At 36.9% G+C, this 15918-nt stretch overlaps 1 protein-coding gene across 1 annotated transcript; it reads right to left on the minus strand.

Annotated features, from left to right (window-relative positions):
• Positions 1-11338, minus strand: mesd (mesoderm development LRP chaperone). Its single transcript, XM_059355796.1, has 3 exons — positions 11178-11338; positions 4464-4696; positions 1-1430 (listed from the first exon to the last, which is right to left on the minus strand). Exons 1-3 carry the CDS (start codon positions 11331-11333, stop codon positions 1163-1165), a joined length of 657 nt encoding a protein of 218 aa, XP_059211779.1. The 5' UTR covers positions 11334-11338; the 3' UTR covers positions 1-1162.
• Between the last annotated feature and the right edge of the window lie 4580 nt (positions 11339-15918).

Here is a 15918-nt window from a genome sequence, read left to right on the forward strand (position 1 = left end):
TATGATTGTATAAAACATTTATTTTCATAATCAGTGAAAAATCAAACACAAAATTTGTGTGCTGCTTTTTTTTCCCTAAATCAAATCTTGCGGGGTGCCAGGTGTGAATAAAGAACATAACATACTTAGATCTCAGGGTGTGATGAATGAATCCATGTCTACACTGAAAAACTAAACAAAAAAAAAACATACTTCCTGTACCTAACATAAAAATTGAAAAGCGTATTAATGCTCACATGAGTACCTTTCAAATAATATCTCCATACATTGGTTTTCACTTGGTGATAATCTAACAAAATAACTGAAGAAACCCAACAGCACTCATTTTACAGCTGATCTTAAACAGCTTGCTGAACCTGGTCTCACAGGAATCCGTGAAATAGCCACGGATTCGCTTAACTCAAAATCTGTGGAATAGCCACGGAATCACTCAAATTTCCGTGAAACTGACACGGATTTTGCTACAATGCAAGTTAATGACAGTCATATCCCGTGGCTATTCCATGGATATTTGTTCCTATTGGTTTGTTCCAAGTCGCGTGACTTTCAAGGTCCCGGCGGTCAGAACAAAAAACATGGTAACACATCTCATTTTTAGTGAAAAAAATCAATATTTTGACTTAGTTCCGGCATAAAAATGGATTTTGATCACATTTCTAGCGAGAGAAATATAAGTTTTATTTTCTAAATATTCACTCAGTGAATGTACATAATCACTTTGTATGTTGGAATAGCCACAGGATATGACTGTCATTAACTTGCATTGTAGTGAAATCCGTGTCAGTTTCATGGAAATTTGAGTGATTCCGTGGCTATTCCACGGATTTTGAGTTAAGCAAATCTTTGGCTAATTCACGGATTCCTGTGAGACCATGTTGGCTTGTTACAACTGTGACGAAAAAGGACGACTTAAGAAATGTTCTTGTCACTGTCATTGTCATTTTCTAATGAGGCAGAGGAAAGACAATACATCTGAGGTATGACATCAGCTCAATGTGCCCAACAGGACTTCTTGCTTTACTTATACCATTGACACTGCATCATCATGTGGTCCTGCACCCCTTTAACCACTTTAATGCTGACAGATGGCTGGGAGAATAAGCATGTCTAAGGCCAGGAGAGAGGAGACCTGTGATTGGTCATTTGGCTCTGAGTTATCCCATCACAGCTCCTGTTTCAGATGGCTGGCACTGTTTCCCTCCAGGTCTGGTTTCTTGCCTTCAGTCTTCTTCTTGCTCTTCTTCTTGGTGTTGACTTCATTCTGCTGCTTGTGTTTGGCATCGTCCTTCTTGGCAGCCTTTCCCGGGAACACCTGTCCCTCCACAGTGACGTCTGCACAGCGCTCCTGGGCCACCAGGAAGTCTTTCACCTCCCAGGCCATACTGCCGTCCCGCAGCATGAAGATCACCCTGTTGGAGCCCACCACGAACCTGCAGGACGGAAGGTGGAGAAATTATTGTAGATTTCCTTCCGCCATAATGCTGCTTTTTTCAATGGCTGTACAACAGTTTAATAAAAATGAATAGCTTAACTAAGCTCTGTTTAATGTTTCAGCGGTCTGCAATGTTGGAAGAAGATGGGAGAATGCAAAATATGGTGTTGTGAACTAAATCAAACTATAAAAGGTCCCACTTTGATAAGGTGGGATGGTTGAAGGTGGAGGGTCGTGTCTCTCAGATGCAGTTATGTATAGTACATAGGAGTGTTTATGGGGAGGTACCCAATTATTTAAAAAATTTAAATAGAGTAACTGAAGTTCACCGCTATTCCACTAGGGGAAGCGTAACAGATTTTGTACCACCTAGAGTTAAGACGAACCAGGCGGCAATCTCCATGCCTGAGCATGGAGATTGAGAGAGAGATTGAGCTTCAGAAAAATTTTCAGGACAACACTATGGTCTCATTCACTAGGTAAAAATGATCTTCAAGACAATTTGATGTCAATAGTTCTAATAATGGCCCCATTTAGAAGAAAATAGAAGATAAAGAATCGTATGATTAGGGGCGTGGCTAGCTTTGATTGACAGGTCACTGACAAGGCGAGCCGTCGTCAGAAGAGAAGCAGAACAATGCGTATCCACGGCAACGTGTCAATAAAGTTATATATAACGTTATACAGATATAAATAAGGACATTTATCGATTTGATCTCATAACTTTGACCCTTTCACTGTATTTTCACTTAATGACAGTTTATTTGAACGTTTTGTTCAGTAAAAATGTCTTGTTCATCGTTTGGTTGGACTAACAGACACTCCAAGGAGTCGCTGTAATGTACGTGGCAGGTGCCAAACCAAACAGACCTAAGATGACAGTAATGTTGTGTGGTTGTGTGTTGCCCGGTGTTGTTATGTCATAATGGGAAGAGCGCCTTTGCGCACACATTGTTTGTGTGTGTAGGCAGGGGCCCGTGGCGAGTTTGTGTCCAGGGCCCGTGGTCATGATAATCCGTCTATGCTCAGTACAACTACATGCATGTCAGCATGAAATCTTAAAAGTGCAGTGTAAAAATGCACAAAATTACTTCTTGCAATTAATGTTTTCCTCTTGCACTGAAAAAAAAGAAATCACAGTAAGTGGTTATTTTTTATTTGCTTCAAACCTTTTATATTCCTATTTATACTGTTATACATGCATTTGAGCATGAAATATGTTAAGTTACTGCACTGTAAACATATTTAAAATTGCAGTTTCATCATATCTGGTTAAGTCCACGGTCCTATATGTGGCCCTGTGGTAGTGTCCATGAGAAATTGTGGCCCCCTCTCACATTTAAGTTGCCCATCCCTGAGCTAGATATTGTGTCAGTGCTTTGCCCCCAGTTTTAAACAGATGACATAATTTATACCAACCACCAGATGTCACTGTGTTACTGTGTTACAGTTTTTCTCAATTGCAGTTGTCTAAACTTATTCCCCGAATCGAACTTCCTTTTGACAAAACCATAAACTATCTTCATCTAGTAAAACACTATTTGCAGATCTCAGTCATTCCTTTTGCAAAACTCTAAACACAATTCTCCTGCAATAAGACACAGTTGTCACTGTGATGCACTTGTGATACATATTGGTAACAAGTGACAAAACATGAACACAAATGAAACACATGGTTCATATATTGAAGACAACGATTCAAAATTGATCACACTTGTCTCTCATCATGTTAAGACAACATTTGGGATAATGTTAGTTTTCACCATGCTGTCAGAGTGAGAGGATGGTTCAATATGAATCCAAATTTCTGTAACCTATACTTCCTCAATGTGATAGATTTTTTTTCACAGTAGCTATGTTTCAATGCAGAGTAAATGCTGAATCCACTGAGTTGTGCAATTTTTTTTTATTTAATTTTTTTACTTTTGAGATGCAAAATGCATGTGCTGTACTTTAATGTGACCAATAAACATTTCTCCATGAGCTAAAAGCCTTGAACACTGTGTTTCCAATGTTTTGGTGTAGTGTGCAATGACTGCTCAGCAGTTTTTCTATTTTGACCAATTAGTTCAAGATATAACAACATTGTTTGGTTTTGAGAACAGGTAAAACTATTTTGAGGCGATGGGATGGTTTTGCTAAAAGAATCAGAGGTTTTGTGAATGTAGTGTGAGAAAAGAGTTTTGTGTTTAGAATTCTGGGAAAAGGACAGGAGGGTTCGAAAAATGTGTTTTATAGGGCCAGGACTCGATTAAAAAAATCAATCTAATCAATTAGAGGCTTTGTAATTAATTAATCAAAGTTAATCGCATTTTAATCACATATAAATATTTGACCTGAGAACAGTGAGAAGTAATTTTTTTCACATGGATTTTTAGTATACCATTGAATAATGACTGAATACATAAGCTTAAGCAACAAAAATATAGTTTATTTTTGTTCAAGTCCAACAGACCAGTGCAATTTTTGCCATTAAGTGTAGCAATAGCATATTTAGAAATATAGTACATTTCAGAAATTCAGGTAGCCTATAGGTAGGTAGACCTTCTGTAAACTAGAATACTTGGTTTTTTAAGTAAAACACAATCCACGCTAGCTACCACACTAGCCGCTAGCTGCTATATGTTCTGCATTGAGGTGATACTTGAGGCTGGATGTGCTGTGGTGATATGTGAATTCCTTGTTGCATAGCAACACAACCATGCTCTTATCGATGCTTCCATCCGTTGGTTTTTTGTAACTAAATGTCCCATCATCCACGGGGCCAACCAAAGCGCTCTCATCAGCTTCTTCCTTCATGTTCACTGTGGTTTGTTGTTGTCTGAACTCATGAACGCTAGTTGGTGCTCCAGTATAATCGGTCCGCCTGAAACTCATCCAGTGAGAAACGTTCCGTGGTGCAAAAATAAATGCAATTATAATGCATTAATTTTTGTGTAATTAATTAATCTTAATTAACGCGTTAAAGTCCTGGCCCTAGTGTTTTAGCATTTGAGAAAAACTGTAAATATTAAAGTGGGAGAGTAACTACCTCTGAATATCAAAGTTGGCGTTGAAGAGGCTGCCCTGCCACAGGCCTGTGATCTCCTCCGTCTCTTTCTCAGTGGGATCCCCTGACACTGTAGCAAAAACCATCAGAGTCTTTCCCTTTTTGGACATCTTGAGCAGCTCCTCTGGCTTGGAGGGGTCAACCTTGGCAAAATCAATGGGAGGAGGAGACCTTCTGTGCTCTGGGAGGTCACCTTCCTCGATGTCATCATCCTCCTGTGGACAAATCATGTACAGTAAGTCATGTCAGTTTAGGATGCTTACGAGTAAATAGTCCAAAAACAATTAGCAACTAATTTTGTTAGGTTTTTTTTTGGTTACGCACAATTGCGAATACTGACTTGCACTGTAAAAAAAACTATGATGAGACTCTTCAGAGATTTCAAACTATGCCCTTTAACCTCAAAATGTGTGTGTGTGTGTGTGTGTGTGTGTGTGTAGCGAAAATCGCATAAAGTTATCTATGTGTGTGTGTGTGTGTGTGTGTCTGTGTGTGTGTGTGTGTGTGTGTGCGTGCGCATGTATATGTGTATGCGTGTGAGGAGTGTGTGTGCTTACGCTCGTGTGTGTGTATGTGAATCTGTAACTGTAATCACATCAAAGATCAAAGCAATCAAGCTATCAACAGAATTAACTGCCACCACCTGTTGAATGTTCTGGAAGAGTGACAGCAGCCAGAGGTGGACAGACTGGAATTTCTGGCCTCAAACAGAAAGCATTTTTTGCAAAACCATAATACCTATCATTGATCCGACTTCACTTTGAGCGTCCTGAGTTCTTCCTGAACGTCTACATATGTTGTTGTTTTTTAAGAAAAATGAAAAAAATAGCTTTGTTAGAGCGATCTAAAAAAACTGTTACATCTCCCTTTTTCAGAAATCTTCCTGCGTTTTTAATATGGGAGCCAATGAGGCTGTTGGTGCGTGTTGGTGGTGCATCTGTGCGTCCTACGCCCAAACTATAACTCTGACAGCTTTACCAGAGGATTGTGAGGGAGAAGACTAATTTTCCTACGTTTCTATGTATAAATTATTTCTGTAGAGTGGAATTTGCGGCCTGGAGCGCAGTTTTCAAATTTATTTTTTGACCATTTTTGTCTCTCCCTCTACACCCAATCATCATCAATGATCAAAAATGATCATGGTCATTGAACAGGGATTGATAAAAAACTATATGACCTATCGAAACGTGGATTAATACACCGATACACAAGACTTGTGTCTACTGTTTAAAGTTTAAATGGAGTCTCCAGGTGAAATTATGCCGGAGAAGTAGACATTTAAAAATCTCCATTTATTGTTCTTTTTCCCTCATTTTTTTTCGGCCCTCCCATTCATTTCAATGCAAAATTTTGGGCAAAATTTGTATTCTGTAGAGAAAAGTAATAGCACACCGATCCCGATCAAACCGCACGTTTTGATGTATAATTTGTCCTGCAACTCTTCAAGTTTTAGGACTAGTAGCGGGACGAAATTGCGTCCGGAAGAGGAAGAAGAAGAAATCAACAGTATAACAGTACAGCTATTGCTGTATGGGACCAGTGCTCGGTGCGATTGCCCCGTGGCCCTAAAAATGTTTAATTTACGGTAAAATACTGGCAGCTGTGGTCGCCAGAACTTCAACGTAAAAAAAATACAGTGAGTGGGTTTTCTACTATAAATTTAATTGTAAATATCAGAATTTTTTTTAATTTAGACCGAGTAGTCCCTTTATATTAGGGTCTTTGTGTCCTTGTGTCATCATGGTACTTCTCCATTAACCCTTTATCGGGCGAAGAACCGTATTTGGTAACTTCAGTGGATATCAAAATGGGGTCCCCATGTCTCTCTGTGAGGTCGTAGAACCACATGGATTTCTTCCAGCTAATCAACAAAGATCAGGCTATGTTACAAGAAAAAAAAGTTGCAGATTTAAGAGGTTTAAAGTGGCAAATCTGCGCGAAAAAAGTCACAGATTTACGAGAAAAAAGTGAAAAAACAACTTTTTTCTCGCAGATTCACCACTTTAAAATCTCATAAATCTGCATATTTTTTTCTTGTAGATTTGCCACTTTAATCTCGTAAACTTTTTTACCATTAATTTGAGATTTTTTTCTTACAAATTTGTCACTTTTTTTACCGTTAATGTGAGATTTTTTTTATCATAAATTTGTAACTTTTTTCTCAAAATATTACCCCTCTCCCCCGGGTCCGTATGTTGTTGTGTTTTACACATTCTGGCTGTATGTAATATCCTCCAATATTCTCTAGGGTTGAAATTCGGAATTTGCACGTATTTCAGTGAGTGCCTTATTAAGGGTTAATCTCACACACAAAAAAAACCCAGTGTGTGTTCTACAGTTCAAAGTTTTGTGTTATTCCTTGATTTATGGTAATTAAAATTGTCTACTACCGTGATATTCAATTTTTAATTTTACGCACTATTTTTGATGCAATTTTACAGCATTTTACTGTAATTTCTACAAACATTTTTACAGTGTGCCATTTTGTAATTGCTTTATACCACCAACATGCAGCCGAGCACAACCCTTCACACCCAAAACCCTTCTTATGCATCCCAACATCAACTCATTCAACCAAAACTCTGACAGAGTTTATCTCCCAACAGTCTGATACACATAGCACATTAAGCTAAAAGAACAGGTAGTATTACTATGAGTAACTGATTACTTTTTACCTTACAGTATATATTATAGATATTTATCAGAAACACTGTTTCTGTATTAAAACATCAAATGACAAATTTACAAAGTGTTTATACGCTGTGCATAGGGCTGGGCGATATGGACCAAAAGTCATATCTAGATTTATTCAGGCTGAATATCGATATACGATATATATCCCAATATTTTTATCACAAAGTGAGAGCAAATGTTCAAAGTCAAATATGACATGTCACAAGTACTTTTATTGAAACAGTTTATTTAAGTGAACATAAATACTGTATAACAACAGGAGTAACTTTTTTTTTTTTAAATCAAAGCTTCTTTAAAGCTTCAAAGTGCACATTTGAATAAAAAATATCTTAAATAAAAATAGCGTATGAATTAAAATAGGCCAATCTTCTTTTAAATAAATATATTTTTATGAGAAAAAAATAACGAACATTACAAAAGAACTTAATATGACAAACCCTAGTAAGGGCAGCATTTGTATATAAAGAAAGAAAAAAAGAACTATATCGATATGTGTGATATGGTCTAATTCCATATCACATTTAAAAAATATATTGATATATTTTTATATCTATATATCGCCCAGCCCTAACTGTGCATATATGAAAAGAGTTTAGCCAAAAGCTCTAACTTTATGTTTGGCTGGTGATTGAGTTACAAGGACGTAAAAATGTGTCAAACCAGTTTAAAGTTCACAGTTTGGTGAACATAAAGTGACCTGGACACAGCCTGCGGCCACTTGTCCCCTCTGGGAGGCACTACAGAGCATGTTAGGCCAAACAACCAGACATAAGAACAGTTTCTTTCCTAACACCAGAACAATGACCAACACTTAACTGTTTAGTGTCAATAATGCTATGCAATCATTAATTCTATATTTACAGTTAAAAAAAACACTGTCCTCGAATAGGTATATAACATGCATTCAAACATGCATTTATGTACTTTATGCACTGTATATAAAGTGTTCCAGTACTTCACTCATTCTATACTCATTCATTTACATTCGTAGTCGTTCACAATAACAGACCTATGCTAATAACAGACCCTTTGCTGTCCTTGTTTTTAGCTGTATATTTCAGTATTTCTGTAAATCATTCAGTGTGTAAGCATCTTAAAAACTGGAGTGAAAGTCATTATTTTATTGTCATTGGTCTATACTGCCCAACAAAGTCTCACTACTGCAGTAACTACATTTTTGGTCAAAATTGAGTTATAATTAAAAATGAACTCCTTGATGTCCGTTTTATCTTGTGGCAAAGTTTTAGATTTCATTGCTTTATTTCAGAAAAATAATGATACTACAAAATCCATCTCAGTTATTGCACTTCCCACTGCCTGCTATGGATATATATATATACAGTGCATACGGAAAGTATTCACAGCGCTTCACTTTTTCCACATTTCTTTATGTTACAGCCTTATTCCAAAATGGATTCAATTAATTTTTTTCCCTAAAAATTCTACACAAAATACCCCATAATGACAACTTTAAAAAAGTTTTTTTTAAATGTTTGCAAATTCATTAGAAATAAAGAACGAAAAAATAATATGTACATAAGTATTCTAACCTTTGGCAGCAATTACAGCCTCAAGTCTTTTGGAATATGAAGCCACAAGTTTGGCACACCTATCTTTGGCTAGTTTCGCCCATTCCTCCTTACAAAACCTCTCGAGCTCCATCAGGTTGGATGGGGAGCGTCGGTGCACAGCCATTTTCAGATCCTTCCACAGATGTTCAATGGGATTCAAGTCTGGGCTCTGGCTGGGCCATTCTAGGACATTCACAGAGTTGTCCTGAAGCCACTCCTTTTATATCTTGGCTGTGTGCTTGGGGTCGTTGTCCTGTTGAAAGATGAACCGTCCCCCCAGTCTGAGGTCAAGAGCGCTCTGGAGCAGGTTTTCTTCCAGGATGTCTCTGTACATTGCTGCATTCATCTTTCCCTCAATCCTGACTAGTCTCCCAGTTCCTGCCGCTGAAAAACATCCCCATAGCATGATGCTGCCACCACCATGCTTCACTGTAGGGATGGTGTTGGCCAGGTGATGAGCGGTGCCTGGTTTCCTCCAAACATAACGCTTGGCATTCACGCCAAAGAGTTCGATCTTTGTCTCATCAGACCAGAGAATTTTGTTTCTCATGGTCTGAGAGTCTTTCAGGTGCCTTTTGGCAAACTCCAGGCGGGCTGCCATGTGCCTTTTACTAAGGAGTGGCTTCCGTCTGGCCACTCTGCCATACAGGCCTGATTTGTGGAGTGCTGCAGCGATGGTCGTCCTTCTGGAAGGTTCTCCTCTCTCCACAGAGGAACGCTGGAGCTCTGTCAGAGTGACCATCGGGTTATTGGTCACCTCCCTAACTAAAGCCCTTCTCCCCCGATCACTCAGTTTAGAGGGACGGCCAGCTCTAGGAAGAGTCCTGGTGGTTCCAAACTTCTTCCATTTACGGATGATGGAGGCCACAGTGCTCATTGGGACCTTTAAAGCAACAGAAATTTTTCTGTACCCTTCCCCAGATCTGTGCCTCGAGACAATCCTGTCTCAGAGGTCTACAGACAATTCCTTCAACTTCATGCTTGTTTTGTGGTCTGACATGCACTGTTAACTGTGTGACCTTATATAGACAGGTGTGTGCCTTTCCAAATCATGTCCAATAAACTGAATTTACCACAGGTGGACTCCAATTAAGCTGTAGCAACATCTCAAGGATGGTCAGTGAAAACAGAATGCACCTGAGCTAGATTTTGAGCTTGATCGCAAAGGCTGTGAATACTTATGTACAAGTGATTTCTTCGTTTTTTATTTTTAATAAATTTGCAAAAATCTCAAACAAACTTTTTTAAAGTTGTCTTTACGGGGTATTTTGTGTAGAATTTTGAGGGGAAAAAATGAATTGAATCCATTTTGGAATAAGGTTGTAACATAACAAAATGTGGAAAAAGTGAAGCGCTGTGAATACTTTCCGTATGCACTGTATACACACACACACACACACACACATACAAATTTGAAAATAAAACCCTGTAGTCTTGTATTACTCCATTGTGGTAAATAGTGAAGACAAGAAAAATAGAAATTATAAGTTTATTTGATAAGGAAATTAAGATAAAATTATATTAAGACTAAAATATCACAATACTTTATAATATTAAGTCTAAAATACACAAATCTTTGAATAGAATTGTTAAACACTTAAATACATTTATAACAAAATCAATTTCTAAATGTTTATTCACTGAAAACTAAATATAAAAGCTGAAAGAAGACAACAATGTTGTCGTCACTGCACTGGTTTTGCAGTAAGGAGTGCAGTAACTACATTTTTGGGGTCAAAGGTCAAATAAGTCATCATGATTTTTTAGCATAAAAATTACATCATTAATACATGTAGAAATAAGTGTCATATAATTTAACTATCTATAACCCATTTGGCTGTCCAGTTAAAAATAAAAAAAAATAAAAACTTTAAAGCAGGTTTTCTCAGTTTGACCCTTTGTGTAGTTACTGCAGTTAGACTTTGTAGGGCAGAATAGTGAATACAGCTGCTACTGATATCGCTGGTCGTGTAAAGAGGTTAAAGACAGTACAGAATAATACACATTGAACACGTTGAGATGTTTTTCTGCTACAGTGTTGGTACTCCAAACGGTACATTTAGCTCTTTTACTCAGCCACCACTGATACAGTACAGAGAGTGATAACCGTCAGACTGGTCAGCAGGAGCACACATGATCTAATAAACCAAGTGAGTGAACACAGTTTAGTGATTGAATGAGTTGAGTCTATTTGGTTGGCCTCACCTAATCAATCAATAATACATTTCTTGTCTTATCTTTCCCAGATTAGCAGCTGATACGAACAATGATGCTAATGATGTTGATAAAGGGTCAGTGTTAGCGGACATACTGAGGAGTTGCATGTTTCTGGTGATGCATGATTATTCCACCAAGCTAACTGCTAGGCTAGTTGTAGCTAGGCTGTTTGAAGGCAGACTGAATGAAAAGTCTCATGTGGACGTAACGTTACCTCCCATTGCTCCAGGAGCCGGGCCATGTCTGCGTCATTGTAGTCTCGGATATCCTTCTTCTTTTTGGGCTTATCTTTGCTTTCAGTTGCTAATATACAAAGCAAATACGTGCACATAAGGAGCACTATACAACTCCACCTGAAGTCAGGCGCCATGTTTACAGATGGTATGTTCTCATTGGCTGTGGAATCTGCCGGTCACAAGACGAAGGGGCGGGTCCGACCTGTGAAGAGCTGGCCGGCGGCACGCAGCACGCACAGCATAGGAGGGGATTTCAAAATAAAGGCACAATTATTGAAAACACAACACACTCTCATTTCTCTTTAAAGCAGCAATTATATTTAAATATTTAAACCCTCCAAGTGCTTGAAGACATGTTTGCTACATGTCTTTATTCCCATGACCTTCTGATTACCTGTGTAAGGGTCCACTGACCCCTGAGATTTAGATTCACTGTCATGCAAATATTGTCAAAAATTATAAAAACAGAAATATAAACTTTAGTTTGAGTCAGGGGAGAGCCTCCATTGTGTTAAGGAGGCAGAAAACACAATAGATGATAACATAAATGGGCCAGCATTACTGCCCTACAGAGTCCAACTGCAGTAACTACGCAAAAACTGAGAAACACTGCTTTAAAGTTTTTTGTTGTTTAACGTTTTTTAACTGTCCAGCCAAATGGGTTATAGGTAGGTAAGTGATATGACACTTATTTCTACATGTATTGATGATGTAATATTTATGCCAAAAAATCATGATGATTTATTTGACCTTTGACCCCCAAAATGTAGTTTCTGCACTCTGGTTTTGCTGTAAAAGGTTAAAAAAAAATAATGAATAAACATTCTCAAATTGATTTTGTTATAAATGTATTTAAAAGTGTTCAACAACTATATTTAATAGAGTTAATATTATAAAGTAATGTTATATTTTAGTCTTAATATAATTTGATCTCACTTTTTTACTTCATCACTATCTAGATAATAATTTCCCTATTAAATAAACTTATGATTTCTATTATTCTTGTTTTCACAATTCAACACAATGAAGAAATACAAGGCTGCACTGTATCACAGTCAAAGTGAACTTACTACGCTCTGCTTAGGTTTTGAGTTGGATGTTGTAGTTACTGTTACTATTTTGACATCATTATTTCTCTGAAATAAACCAAAATTAAAATCTAAAACTTTGTCACAAGATAAAACAGACATCAAGGAGTTCATTTTTAGTTATAACTCAATTTCAACCAAAAATGTAGTTAATGCAGTTTGACTTTGTAAGGTAGATTAGACTGATAATATTGTAACATTGCCGCTACAATCCTGAACATAATGTTGATAAATGATTATTTTCCCTCAGTGAGCATGTTGCTATTATTGTGAGACACTGTTAGAAAGCAGAAAGTGAAGGCCAGCAGAGTTCATGAGGTTGTGGAGCTCAGAGATCAGCCTAGCTGACAGAAACTGTAGAGCTGTTTCCTCTCTGGCCGACTCCACCCAATGGCACCGTGCCCTGTGCAGCTGAAAATCCCACTGACACTACAACAGCACTCACATTCACTCACAGTGAGTTCATCACAACCTCCTTCCAAGAAGAAAAAAGGGTTTGTTACCACGCAAAATACCTGAGCTTCATCATTCCATATGTCCAAAATAAAATGAAAAATGTTAATGTTATTGTTTACTTTCCAGATTACGTGATGTTAATTTTTTTTGTACAATCCCAATTCCAAAAGAAGTTGGGACACTTTGTGTAATTCATAATTAAAAACAGCATGCATAAAATTCAGAAGGAGTGTATGTATTTAAAAGAGAGTTTCCAAGTTTGAGGATTAGATGTCTTGTCTTTGTACTGTATTCAACTGTATTGAATGTAGGTCGCAAAAGATTTGCAAATCATTTTTATTACACTCACACAAACACAGAGACACAGACACAGACAGACACACACACACACACACAGACACAGACACACACACACACACACACACACACACAGACGCAGACACACACACACACACAGACACACAGAGACACAGACACACACGCAGAGACACACAGAAACACAGACACACACACACACACACACACACACACACACACACAGACGCAGACACACACACACACACACACACACAGACACACAGAGACACAGACACACACGCAGAGACACACAGAAACACAGACACACACACACACACACAGACAGACACAGACACACACAAACACACACACACACACACATACGTCTCTTTCTCCAGGTGTGTAAAACAATTTAAAGCAGCACCTACAATGATTATGTACAAATGTAGGCTACGTCATATCATAAATCCACAGGTAATTTCAGCCATTATAAAAATTAAAGTTACAGTGACATAAATAAAGGAATATGATTGGCCTTTCAATTCAATTCAAATACAGAAGCATTTGATTCATGTTTAATAAGATGATTATGGTAATGATTAAAGTTTAGCATAGACTATAGTTTAGTCTATATTAGTGTCCAGTGATAATTTGGTATCAGTTTCCTGTGTTAAAGGACCTGTTCAAGAGGCACTTAAACACAAAGAGAGAAGACATCTCATCCACTCATGTGGAAATCTGTCTTTGGCTTCACCACACATACACTTACACTCAGTGGCGGTTCTAGACCAGTTTTACTGTGGGGGCCGAGGAGGGGCCAGTGTTTAATCAGAGGGGCACATTAACAAACGGGAAAGATGATAGTTAAGCATTCAAAACCTTTATTTTAGCTTATTTAAACATCTCATTAAGTCTCATTAAGTATATTTGGAAAATACTAATACATTGATTGAAACAATGAGACTTACCAACAAGAACAGTTATTTTTGTACGACAATGACATTTCTCATTTTAATGCACAATTACTTTTCTTTATTTTGAAAGTGCAGTACAGTGATAATTATCTTTTTATGTATATATGTACACAAGCTTATATTGCACAATTAAACGATTGTGCAATGTACACATTCTGGGTTCCTTTGGTGTACAATGAGATATTGTTTGAACAAAAAATATGTAAGAATTGTTCCGTTGTTCATTGTTATAAATTGATCATTTTATTATTAATCTGACTCAGGAGCCAAGGGGCCCCTGTAGGCCCCTGTGTAGAACCGCCACTGCTGACACTACACAAGCACAATATTTTCTCGCACAATTTTCCATTAAATATGGCAAAGTCACTCTCTACTATAACTGGATTGGCTCTTTTAAGTATTTTCCCCTCCAGCTCTAAGGATTAAATAGTCTGCTGTGGTCATTTTAGTGAGTTAATATTACTTAAAAATAAGAAATATTAACCCATTAAATCCACAATACAGACAAACTGACAATGAAAGAAATGTTGCTTTTGCAGAAATATGTATCATTCACACTTTCTGTCAACATCTGATATTATTTGTTGGGCGAATACAAACATTCATCCTTCAATTTATACAGAAATAATTTAAATACTGACTAGTGCAACATCTACTCTGCTACATTTCTCTGGCCAATCTACCTCTGTCAGAGCCAACGTTACTGAACTGCACTAAATCTACTGTGACTTTTTGCACTGTGCACCTGTACAACACTCCACCCCAAATACTGGAACATATACTTCACATCATATGTGATATGTGTACAAATCGTATTGATATTATATAAGATATTTATACAATATTCTTGTCCTTTTCTACTAATCTACATATTCTTATCTCTTAGTATATTACCTATTGTATGTATATATTGTACAGTCAAGTATATGCATATATAATGCCGGTACAATATATGATATTATATCATATCTTACACATCTTATATGACACATTTCTATGTTATTATTATTATTATTACTATTGTTATTATATACATATACTGTTGCTGCCATTACTATTATTACTATATACTGTGATATACTACTATTATTTGAATACTGGCCTTATTATTATTATTATTATATATTATATTATCATATTATTATTATATATTATATACTGTCTTGTCACAATAACACTATCATCAGTACAATTACGATCATCTTGCCACTGTACCTTACCTACCAACTAATCTTCTTTTGAACACTTAAGTGTCCTTGTTCTATTCTTTTTTTGTGATACATTTTTTATTGTTTTTTCCATTTAGTTTAAAATAAATAAACAAGCAGGTGTGGCAAGCATCAATTGGGCAATAATAGCAACAGCAACAAAGAATATAAAATGGTAGTGCAGCATAACAAACAAACAAACAAACAATAAATAAATAAATAAATAAATAACAATGGCAATACTGCCAACCAAACATACCAACAATATTGAGTGTTGAAAAAGAAGAAAACGGGAAAATATTATTATTAAAAATAATAAGATTATTATTATTATTATTATTATTATTATTATTAATAATAATAATAATAATAATAATAATAATAATAATAATGAAAAATAGATACACAACCCCCCTCCCGCCGCCCACATTTCAAGGTCCAAGGTTCCACAGGCTTTGTCTTGTCTTTTTTCTATTCTCTATTTTTTCAATTATTGTTTTTATTTATTCTAGCTCAGTATTTTATTCTACTTTAAGTGTAGTATCGAAACTGTCCTCCAGGTTTTCAAAACGCTCAAATTCCTGGAAAAAAAGCTGAGGACACAGGCATCATAGGGACGTCAGTGGCGCTTTGGAAACAAAAGCTTTGCTTTTACTTTGAACGCCTGAGCTTCCGGTGTCGTTTAGCTGGCTAGGC

This window comes from Centropristis striata, chromosome 2 (assembly GCF_030273125.1).
Source record: "Centropristis striata isolate RG_2023a ecotype Rhode Island chromosome 2, C.striata_1.0, whole genome shotgun sequence".
Classification (NCBI taxonomy): Eukaryota; Metazoa; Chordata; class Actinopteri; order Perciformes; family Serranidae; genus Centropristis; species Centropristis striata.